Source organism: Ceratotherium simum, chromosome 6 (assembly GCF_057802395.1).
Source record: "Ceratotherium simum simum isolate JZ-2026a chromosome 6, ASM5780239v1, whole genome shotgun sequence".
In the NCBI taxonomy this organism is placed as follows: domain Eukaryota; kingdom Metazoa; phylum Chordata; class Mammalia; order Perissodactyla; family Rhinocerotidae; genus Ceratotherium; species Ceratotherium simum.
In genome coordinates, this window is record NC_141905.1 from 52,274,170 (window position 1) to 52,286,091 (window position 11,922).

The window sequence follows — 11,922 nt, forward strand, 5'->3', positions numbered from 1 at the left end:
CCTCTCCAAGTGTTAGAGGCATCGTGAAGAGATTATGTGTATGATCCTATCTGGAGTGAGTATTGGGCTGGGGCGGGGTGGGCAGGAGGGGATACCAGTGCTAGTGGTTCACATTGGCCTTCATATATTTCCTAAAGTGCCAAACTCTTCCCATAACCTCGCCCCTTCCTGTGTTCTCTCTGCTGCCTGGAACACTGTGCTTGAATACCTCCAGTTTCTCCTTCAGACTCCCCTGAAAGGTCACCACCCCAAAGAAGTCTTTGTGGAAATCTCTGCCCCCATCAAATGATGTAGCTCCACATCGTAGACTCTCACAGCGCTCTGTATTTTTTACGTCATTGTGCTTGCCACGGATTGTTACTCTATATTTATTCCTGTGATGACTTCTTTAATATTCCTCTTTTCCAGGAAGATGGGGCAGGGGACAATCTGGTTTTCTCATCACAGGTCTTAACACCTGGCCCAGCACCTGACAACAAAGTAGCTCCCCTTGGAGGTCAAAAATCATTGACCAGGTGTGTTTTCTCGTGGCGGGGTGTGTGTGGGGGGGGGTGTCGTTGACACTGCCAGCCGGGGTCCACAGTAGTTGTGGAACCTCAGATTAGTCCAGCCCTGATGGGAACCTCTTAAGGAGCACTTGTATAACTTGCAGTAATCATTCTTCCCACCAGGGGTCTCTTTCTCCCCATCGTTGGGGCCAGAAGAACTCGCCCTCCTCTGTACCTTGTGCTGCCTTGATCTTGCCTTGCTGCTGGATGTGTGGTTGTGGCATCCACCACCTCTGCATCACCTGGGACCTCGTCAGAAATGCAGAATCTCAGGCCCCACGTGAGACAGGCAGTATCAGAATCTGCATTTTAACAAGATCCTCAGGTGATCTGTATACGCATTAGATAGCAGTGCTGTTCTACAGGACATTCCTAACCTGGAATATTTGGAAGACAAGAAAAACCCCATCTAAATAGCCTTTTTCACAGGGTTGTTTCCTATTACACTTACAGAAGTACTTAGAAAGAGATTTAGTTTGTTGCTTTTATTATGAATATAAAGTATACATACAACATAATGTACATTTACACATTTACAATTTGCAGTTACTTTCGTAGTCTTTGAGCAGATGCAGTTCTGCATGGCCCAGGTGCCTGCTCCTTCCACTGCGCCCCGCGCACATTCCTGACATTCTAGTCGCCTTGGTACAGTGCTTGACTTGGTAAGAAATACCAGGCCCAGGCTCGCTCTACTGTCTTCCCCACAGAATCACTCTCGTTCTACTGTTTCCTCCCCTGTCACCACATGCCTTCCATTGCCTCAAACTTCAGCATTAAAAATTCAAGAGAAAAGAGGACTGCATAATCACCTTTGTCTTTTAAAAAAACACCTTAAAATACATGAGCAAGGTGACGCGTAGGTAGGCACTGAGAGCATTGCTCATTAACATGGTTTAAGGATTGTCTACAAGAAGGCTCCAAAGTGTTATATACAAATTAAGTTTTCTCACCAAATGGATGATTATGAAGGAGCTGAATATCAGTGGTATCGAAGTAAATTTTTTTTAAAATAAATAAACAGGAATAAATAAAAATAAATAAAGTGAGTTTCAGTAAGAAAAATTTCAATACCTCTATCCCTGTGCTTTCACAAAACTTCATTAGGTGCAGCTTTACAACAGGCTGGTGAAGAGAAGCTGGATTTCACAACTAGTTGCTCTTCTTTGGGGCGGTGCCTTCAAAATAGTGATGATGAGCAGCTGAGGAAAGAGTCTGTCGTCATTTCTCTTAAAACGTAGCTATGCGAGAGGTTTTGTAGGAGTTCTCTTTGAGGCTGTCAAATATTGCTTTGGTTCCATTCTGCCAATGTAGCACCAGATCCATTGGGGTCTTCCCAGCCTAATCAAAACAGATGAGGAAATTTGACTTCCATACGGGAGGCATCTCTAAATTCACAGCCTCTCTCTGTGTGTGTTTAATGAGGTAATGGATAGGTGGACGTTATTGAAGTGTTGTATGCTTTCCATTAGGAGTGATCTGCAGTTTGTATTCAAACCAGTCCTTCACTGTTTCTCAGGGAACGCTTCTGGCATTTCAGATTAGCAATGCTTTTTTTCCTATGGAATTATTTCAGGTATTGGTAAAAATCCCTAGTCCCTGGACAGTGAATGGCAAGAGCACACCAAACATTTTGAAATTCACAACATGCCTCCATATGTCTCCAGTATCCTGCAGAATGGGCGCAGGGTGGTAATCTTGGCCTCTTGGTCAAAAACCAGTTCCTATCGATTTGGAAGAAGATTCCTTGATTGATAAAAAACTGGTGATAAATGAGCTACTTCAACACCTTTGCTTAAGTACTCAGGTACTGCTCAATACTATTGCTGCTCCAGGGGGCAGATTTTTCACAACTGCTCAGAGGTTACATTGGACTCTCCCAGGAAATTTATTTTTCTTGGAAGTGATATCAAGGACATCTATGAATAAATTTTTAAGACCAAAATTGTTTCCCTTATGCATAGGTCTCAAAATATTTACAAAAATTAAAACCATGTCACCTCTCAATTCTTGTCTTTAAATGTGAGAAGTACTTAAATTTTTCCATTTCTATTCATTCAGAAGTCTCTTTTTAACCCAAAGATTGCAAACTGGCAGCTTTGAGATGCAAATCAGTCTAGAGACCTGTTTTGTTTGGGCCCAAACAGAGCTTAGATTTTTTTTCTAAATTGGAATTAATTGGTGACAGTTGGAAATGAAGAGATTTCCCAACTGAATTTGTGATCTCTCTGAAAAAAATCAGAAGAGTTGGCAGCATGATACCCGTGGTTCCACAGAGCAGCAACGGACTGGGTTGGGGAAGAGCCACCACCTTCAAAAGTTATGTGTGCAGACTCCCGCAGCCACCCATTTAAGTCATTTATGTGATCTGCCTGGCCCCTATGCATATCTGAGTTAGTGGCCCTGTAACCTTCATTTTAGAACTTCTCACCTCAGTAGTGTCTTCCTTGAGAAACACTTATGAGCAGACATGAAGACAGAGTTTTGGACAATGATAGAAGACTGTATCGAGTGGTGTTTCGAATTCCCTTCAACATGGTGTCCAATAGCTTATTGGTCTTTTTTAGGAACATTGATCCATTGGGTCAATGACATTAATAGTTCCAGAACCCTTATGCCTGGATCTAACTGATAATTCAGAGCCATGAGCCCTATTTGTATATTTTGGGCTATTCTTCCATAAATTCCTTCCACTCCTCTCTATTGAAACTTATCTCCTGGGCCGGCCCCGTGGCTTAGCGGTTAAGTGCGCGTGCTCCACTGCTGACGGCCCGGGTTCGGATCCCGGGCGCACACCGACGCACCGCTTCTCCGGCCACGCTGAGGCCGCATCCCACATACGGCAGCTAGAAGGATGTGCAGCTATGACATACAACTATCTACTGGGGCTTTGGGGGGGAAATAAATAAATAAAATTAAAAAAAAAAAAAGAAAGAAACTCATCTCCTGATTTTCTGGCTGCTTACACAGTGTCCCCAAATCTGTATGCTCTCCCTCTCTGCTGATAATGTCTCACTGCCTGAAAAAAAATTATCATATTTTCTGCAGCTTTGGAGAGTTCATTGAATCTACTCTTTTTCTGATAGTTTATTTAATTAGATCAGACCAGTCCCAATATCAAGGATGGGGGAACCCTACTGTTAACGCTTTCCTACCCCAAGCAGTTGCTATTTGTTGCACTTATTCTTTGTTCCTGTCACCAAACCAGTATTCTTTTTTTTTTTTAGTGATAAAATATTTCTCTTAGTCTCATAGTAACACAATAAGGGGAAGAAATTATTCACATTACAAGATGACTAGGGTTTTCTTTTCCTTCTTTGTAAAGTGATTCTCCAAAAGCTTCTTTCAAGTTATTTCTTCAGTAATTTACACCCATTCCTCTGGGTGATATTTTTAAAGCTTATATTAGATGACGTGTGTCTGGGAATTGGGACCAAGAGGAAAAGTTGGTTACGTTCCCTGCTTACAGATGAAGCTAAATTAATATGTACTTGTAGAAAGGACTTATACAAGCATTTTCAGGGCCTAAATATAGGAAATTATTTTGAGGGATGTGCAGATAAACCAAAGTGGAGAATGAATGGAAATTATCTCAAGAATATAGGCAAAAAGTATGCTACCCTGGGAAGAAAGTGGCAGCGTGTCATGCTGTTGTAAGGAGAGGAGGACTGATCTGGATTACTGGGACTAGGTATTGATTAATTTGAGTTCATTGGCCCTTGGCTGCATTGACCACTGTGGAATTTTAGACCACTTCAGGAATGGTGGGTGTCTTGCTCAGCCAGGGACGGCCAAGGCAGACTGCGCTTGTGTCTGTGAAGATGAGCAATTTGACCATCTTTTATTTTCAAGACCAAATTTTAAAAAATTACTAGACATCATATTAGGCACTGAAGTCAAAGCAGTCACTATGGCTTCCGTCATCTCTGACCAGGTGACCCGAGTTCTTGCAAATTAGCAATGTCCTTATGGCACGAACAGGGGCATTTAAACCATCAGAAGACCGCTGAAATACTACCCCTGTAGGAATATTTTCAAGTTTGTAAGTCAGGCTTTTGTAAATTAGAAAGCCTGCGAGTGGGGCCCCGTGTTTGGAGCACTTACACAGTTCTTGATGTTGAGGTCAGCGCCATACATAATCAGGAGTCTGATCATCTTGTAACGATTCAGTCTCACAGCGTCATGCAGGGGGGTGTCTCCTTCCTAGAAAGGCAGAGTGAACAGGCTAAAGGTGGGCCTGAGGTCAGGAAGTGGGCCCTGAAATGATACCCGGCTTGGGGAGTGATTCCAAATAAATGAGGAATGAAGCTTTAGGAAGCCTGTCTTTGCCCAGCTACTCACTCGGTCTTTGGCGTTGAGATCAGCCTCGCAGGCGATGAGATGCTCCGCGCACTCGTAGTGGCCGGTCCTCACTGCCACGTGCAGCGCTGTGCTGAGCAACTGGGAAATTGAAGAACGCTGCTGATTCACTGGGCGTGAGGACAGAGGCTGTGCCAGACCCCGAGGCATGTGCGAGGGGTGGGGGAGTGGCCACTCTGGTGCCCACTCACATTAGCTTGCAGCTAACAGCAATGGTGAGGTGGGTTTGGTAGTGGAAGGGAAGGAGGAGGAGGGGGAGAGGGAGGGGCGAGAGGACGGAGAGAAGGAGGAAGAAGAGGAGAAAGAGGAGAGGGAGGGGGAGGAAGAAGAAGAGAAGGAGAGGGAGGAAGAGGAAGAAGGGGGGAATGAGAAGAGAAAGGAGGAGAGCGGGGGTAGGGGACCAAGTGGGGGTCGGAGGAGGAGAAATACCTTATCCCGGGCACTGATTTTTGCTCCTTTATTCAGCAACAGTTTTAAGACATCAAGGTTTCCGCCACGGCTTGCCCAGTGGAGAGCTGTGGATTCAAGCTATACCAGGAAAATAAAAGGACATGACTTAATGTAAAGAAGAACCTGGACTGAGGAAGTAGTACTTGGTTTCTAAGGCCCAAGAACACCAGGTTTGCAAGGGCATTCGTGGTAATGGTTGTCCTCGTCTAGACTGCCAATTCTAACTATTGTGGTTGAAGGCTCTTGCCAAATGTTTTAGCTAAACTCTGTGTGTGAATGTGAGTGTATGCACTCGTATGTGTGTATCTGTGTGCATAAGTGTGCATCATTAGAAGACTCAATAAAGCTAATAGATCTTTTTTAAAAAAAGAATAAGAACTACGATTTATTGAGAATTTTCTCACGCCAACATGGCGCTGCACACTCTAGATGCCTTGACCCACCCAGCGACATTATGAGGTGTTACTGTACTCATTTACAGATGAGAAGAACAAGGCTCCAAAATACTCAAGTTTCTTGCCCAAGGAAACACAGCTAATAAGTGGCAGAATAAATATTCAAACCCACATCTGCCTGGAACTTTTAACCACTTTTGCCAAATATACTCAAAAGTTCTAGACAAATGTATTTTAAAATTCTGGCAGAATAAGAGTTGTCCCTTCCGGAAGACTTTATTTTGGATCTGACACTTCTTGTGTCCCTGTTGTTTTCTCCTCATCCCTTGCTGGTTCTCTGCTGTCATTTGTGCTACCACAGCCTCTGTACCCCCAGTGTTATCCCGTGTGCTCACTGTGTCCTGCACTTACTCAGAGGAAAGTCCCTCCTCGCTGCACTGTTTGGTACATCCCCAACCTTCCAAATGACACACTTATGAATTTTAGTGTCTTTCTATGGAAACTTTTTTGTTGTTTCTTTAAGTGTTTTTCTTTTGGGTTTAATTTTGGCCAATTTCTCTGGACTTTTGATATCCCCTTTCCACTTTGCTATAAAGTCAAATTGAACTACAGTTAAATAAAGAGAGCATTCTCCCAGCTTTAATCTTCAGTTCATAAAATATACTGCATACTGGTCTTTGTAGAAATTATAGTGGTTGAATTATGGAGGTCTGAATAACAGCTACTTTCCATACATGCAGTACATTTAGTATGCAGTCTGGCCCCAAATCTCATCGATGGCAGTTGGCATCTATCACATAAGGTGTGCAGCTAGAGAATTCTGATGCATTGCTGGCAGCCAGGAGGCCACCAGCACACTGCCGGGTATAATGGAAGGACAGGGATGTTGAAAGGCAAGTGTTGACGGTATTACTTCTCAGTAATGCTACTGACTTGATAATGACCCAACTGTCTGATGAGGATATTGAATTCTGTTCAACAGCTTTCACTTCCTTCCTTTCCCTGGAATACTCCTCTCCTTTTCAGTATGTATGGAAAATACTTTCCACATGACATAGTCGTATCTCCCAACTTTCCTTTGTATGAAGAAATGAGCTTTTGCCTAGTTCTCTCAGATCAATTTTCAATCCAATCAGCCCAGTATTTCATTGTAGGTTTTCTCAAGCTTCATATAGTCTACTTATTTTGGCTTCTTTCCAAGCAAAGAAATATATTTACCATATCACGGAATTCGATCTGGGCTCCAGCTTCCATTAACTTCTCCACAATTGCCAAATGTCCCTCCAAGCACGCTCTATGAAGAGCTGTCCGTTTATACTGTCAAATAGAGATTTAAAGAAAAGAGAGAGAGATAACAATGCATATAAAAATGTGCATAAATCCTTTCTAAGAGGAGTGAAGCTGGGGACTCTGATGTCCTAACTGATAGGAACTTGAGTGCTTCTTTATGAATTAGAAATGTCAAGTTTACTATAATTTCCAGAACTAGAACAATTATCCTGCAACTGACATTTGAGCTTCCTGCAAAGTGCTCAGAGGTCTACATGGAGGGATGTGAACTTAAAGGTTCAAAACTACCAAAATGCTGACATTTTCCTTTCTTGTATTTTGCACCTTCATTGTTTGTGTAGTATTTCCATGCAAATCAGATAGTTTTCTTCCAACTGGGACTGTTGCTAGGTTGAATATCAGAAAGTATTCAATTCATTTTTAAGAGAACGGGAGACTCATTTTTAGTTCAACTTCAGAAATGATTCCCCATTTCAGTTCATGGGGGAAAGAATACAAAAAGGATTAGTGATTTCTGATAAATCGGCTTCATATGAATGGATGAATAGCCTATGAGAGCTGGAACAACTTTTGGCATGATTTCACTCCAGTGCCCTCTATTTACAGATAAGGAAACTGAGGTTCAGGAAATGCAAATTAGCTGCTAAAAATCAAATAGCCAAGTAGTAATAGAGCTGGCACTTGAACTCCAGTCTCCAGATTCCCTGTCTAGACATATGTGTTTGAGTCCAATCAAAGTCAATGCTAATAATGTATTTCTCCAAAGGTGACTTGTTGGTCCTGCCTTATTAAAAGTCTATCCCAAGGATCTAAAAAGTTAAAGACAAACTGAAAAATCAGCCAGAAGTACATGAGAGTGCAAAAAAAGATGCAATCTGTAACACTAATCCAGCATTTTTTTTTTTTTTTTTTGGACCACTGCATGCTCCTATTATGCTACTGGCATATGTGGCAACAGCTGGGGAAACTGTTTCAGGTGGATTGATTTTTGGCACCATGTTAGCACGGCTGCAGTAAAGCATAAGAAACACGAAATTAATGAGCTGGATTTTGCAGTGCTTCGTATAAGCCTTACCTCATCACAGACATCTGGATTGTTCTTGTCTGACAAGAATTTTTCTACTACTGGCAGTTTATTCTCCAGGGCAGCCTTCAGAAACCTAGGCACATCCACAGGTTCTGTCTAAAGCCAAAAAATAGTGTGTGAGTTACCACGAGCTTTCCAGCATTCAATCAAACCCTCCACAGATATTCATTCCCCTGTAGCGCAAGGCCGGACGTGTGATACTACAAAGCCAAACGGTCCTTACAATGATTTCAGGTTCAGGCTCCTTCACAACTGGAACTTTAGTTTTCCTGTACTTTTTCCTTTTCTTGAGTTGAATGATTATTTCAAGGTCTTCTAAATTTTCAAGCTTTGATCTTTGTTCTAGTTTTTTCTTCTTGAGCTAAAAAAGAAATCCGTATTTCAAAATATGGTGAGTTCTACTGACAAGCATTCTGGTTGTGTCTAAACAAAATCTGCAAGGTCTGAGATAAGTATGTGAAGAGTTTGAGCAAAAAAAATAAAAAAAAATTTTTAAATAAATCTTTGGCTCTGATTTAGTGAATTCTTATTTAATTCAATTAATTCAATTCAATTCAGTTCTTATTCAAGTATTTGGGGGTCGAATTTTTCAGCTAATTGCCTTCAGCTTCACTTCTCTTGCTTGTAGCGTCAGCTTTTGACTAGAGATAGGATCTAGTATCTGAGTGATGATTTTGTATTTACTTCCATAAACAAACCCCAGATTTCTGTAGGATTGTTTTCATCATGCTCAAGATTTTTTTTTTTTTTAACCCAAAAGAATCCATTAATAAGCATCAAGCTCTGAAATGTCAATGCCAGTCTTTTTCAGGTGGCCCACTAAGCAGGGTCCACGAGACAGACTGTCCTGGGACGACAGCTAACTCATGTGCCTTTTATCTGTGGTTAGTAAGTAATGAAAATTCACCCGGCAACTCAGATCTTGTCAACACAGATAGCAGACACAGTCCAACAATGATCCGTGGACCACAAACCACATTATGGAGAAAAAGACGTCTCCTTTGCTTGGGATTAACTAGATGGTGTTTGACATCAGAAATTCACTGGACATGTTTCTCTTTCAAGTCTTTCAATCAACATGGTCACAGAACATTCAATCATTGATTCAGAACCCAAAGATCATAATCTTGCCAAAGAATTATTTCCCACAACCTGACCCATGGAAGTTGCCTCTTTGTGGGCTCGAATTTGGTAAAGAAACATCTTTGGAATGGTTATGGTTATTTTGTTTCTCTCTTTTCTCCTTCCTGCTTGGCACCTCTATCCCTACTCCATGCCCAACCTCCCACTGTGGATTCTATGGAAGGTTCTTACCTCTGCCTCTCGTTGCTTCTCAGTTTTCCACTGTTGCTCCCCCAGGCTCATGGAGTGGGCTGGAAGTGTTTTCAGGTCCTCTTGCTTCTCTAGAGTGACAGCAGCTTCATACTCTCCATCTCTGAAATCCTCAGGAAGGAACTCTCCTGTATCCCCGCTGCCGTTCTTCTTCCCTGTGACCTGAGAGGGAAGAAGATGGTAGGGTCAGAAGTAGTGGGGTCCTGGGGTCAATTTCCACAGAGGATGCTAACTGGTCGTCCCTCCCTGGTGACGGCCACCTCTGTGCAGTGAACTCTCAGGTCTTGAGCTGTGATGTATTGCTGCAGTAGTCTAGGATTACCTTCAGGTGCTTGTCCTACTCCATTAAATCAAAGCATAGGTTAGCTTGATATGTTTAAATCTATTTTAAATCTGCTTAATCACATCTCTCCTAGGAAAATCCCAAACCCCCTCTGATTATTTAAAATTCTTCCATTTTAGTCACTTTTGATGACTCTTGATCTTGAGTTGTAAAGTTTCCAGATATATATTCTTGCAATAGAACTTCTTCCCTAAGGCATTTTGATAACTGCATGTGATTCCACACTTTAGTAATAAAACCAAAGGAGAAGATAATAAATAGGAAATATGTAGAGAATCCATCACCGCTAGCTCCATTTTTCCAATTTCACTTATTTCATCACCTAAACCAACCGTTTTCCATACGTGACATTTTCAGAGTACCTATGCATAATGCCTGAAAGAAAAGGGCATTTCAATTTTCCAATAAAAATCAAGACTGAACCACTTTTCATTGGGTAAAAATAATATGTCTTACATACCAGCTCTTCTACTTTCAGCATCTTCATGTCTGTATGTTTTCCTCCTGTGGAATGAATCCCTTGTGAGCCCCTCCACACTGGTCAGCTTATATAGACAGGGCTGGGTGAGATAATCTTCCAACCTGGGAACCCAAGTAACACCCCTGCCCCCACCAGTGGCCAACTCAGAGGCAGGTGAATTTTCATTCCAGACGCAGTGTCTGGGAAGCAGAAGAGGGAGGGGATGACAAGTAACCACACCGAATATGTGAATCAGGAAGAAATGTGAGAGGGCCATGCCTTTGGCAGTGACCACACCGCTCAGCAATGCAAGTCATCCTATTTATCGAGAAGCCAGGGGACAGCTGTCTGTTGATATTGCACCACAGCGCTGCTCTTTTTCCTTCTTTGTCAGCTTTCATATGACTAACCCTATCAAGAAAATGTAAATGCTCTGCATATCACACTCCCAATAATATCTTTCTGATAACCAGACTTATCAACACTTCACTGGGGGGAAGTGTTGCTTTGGGACATCCTATTCCCATGGGTAAATGACCTGAGAGGAAAGGATCCGGGTCCTAATGGCCCTTGCTATATCTGTTTGGAATTCCCTGAAGTGATGTCTGGGGCTAAAAAGGCCCCATGACATGCCACCTTACCCTCATTATAAGAAATTGAAAGCATTCAGTAATGCTTTTTATTTTATGGCGTCACTGCCATAATTAGCACATGACATGCTTACTGTCTTCTAAAACAGCATGCTTACTGGAACATGTTTTATTCAAAAAGAATCCGAATGGTCCCGAGATAGATTATATGAGACCAGTTATTAGCAATGATTGATTAGGTCATAGAGCCAAAGTTGTCAGATGCTGTGGGTAAAAGACTCACCTGTGGAAGCTTGTCAAAAATGCAGATCCCTGGGCCCCACTCCAGGGCATTCTGAGTCAATTTATGGTGACTCCCATGAATCTGTGTTTTTCAAAGAACCCAGATAATTCTGATGCATCAAGGTTTGAGACACGTTGCCAGAGGGGCTGTGAGCTTTGCTTTGGGGAGGGGTGAAAAAGACCTCTGTTTCTGGCTTCTCATCTCTAAGGTGTTAAATTATGTAAAAATATTTAGATCTTTTTACAGTTCAAGGAGAAACTGGGGTTACAATCTTCAAAGCCATTTAAAATCTTATTTTTTTGAATAAGAGAAAGGAGGGAAGAGTGAGAGAGAGAGAGTATTAATGGAGGGGAGTGTTAATTAGGATGGTAGGTTGACCTTTCTGTGTCTCTCACTCCCTTAAACTTACCCACCCAACAAATGGGGCTGCCATTCTCTTCTTCCGGCTTGAAATGATCAGCCAGTGGATGATTTTTCTGGCACTTTCAGAATGAGACACTGACCCCCACCAAAACCAAAACACTGGCAAAGAGGAACCCTTCCAATAACTCCTGTATCTGTTCTGGTCTCCTAATGTTCTATCCTAAAAGGAGTTTTACTTAAAGGAAATTTCCTGGTATTTTCTTTAAGATGGAGACGGCTACTGCTATTTTCACTGATCTCTTCGTCTAAGTAAGAAGTGTCCATTTAAGCTTTTCCTACCATTTCTTATGCCTTTTTGTTCCAGGCTGACGTAAACTGAGAGGACCATTAGGAGATGTCTTTGGGGAAAGGTCCTGGGTTGTTTA

At 42.1% G+C, this 11,922-nt stretch overlaps 1 protein-coding gene across 1 annotated transcript; it reads right to left on the bottom strand.

Annotated features, from left to right (window-relative positions):
* Window positions 1-1,024: 1,024 nt before the first annotated feature.
* Window positions 1,025-10,313, bottom strand: ANKRD1 (ankyrin repeat domain 1). Its single transcript, XM_004427818.3, has 9 exons — window positions 10,262-10,313; window positions 9,441-9,620; window positions 8,350-8,487; window positions 8,115-8,222; window positions 6,968-7,066; window positions 5,334-5,432; window positions 4,887-4,985; window positions 4,650-4,748; window positions 1,025-1,886 (listed from the first exon to the last, which is right to left on the bottom strand). The coding sequence occupies exons 1-9, from the start codon at window positions 10,286-10,288 to the stop codon at window positions 1,776-1,778; spliced, it is 960 nt and encodes a 319-aa protein (XP_004427875.1). The 5' UTR covers window positions 10,289-10,313; the 3' UTR covers window positions 1,025-1,775.
* Window positions 10,314-11,922: the final 1,609 nt, after the last annotated feature.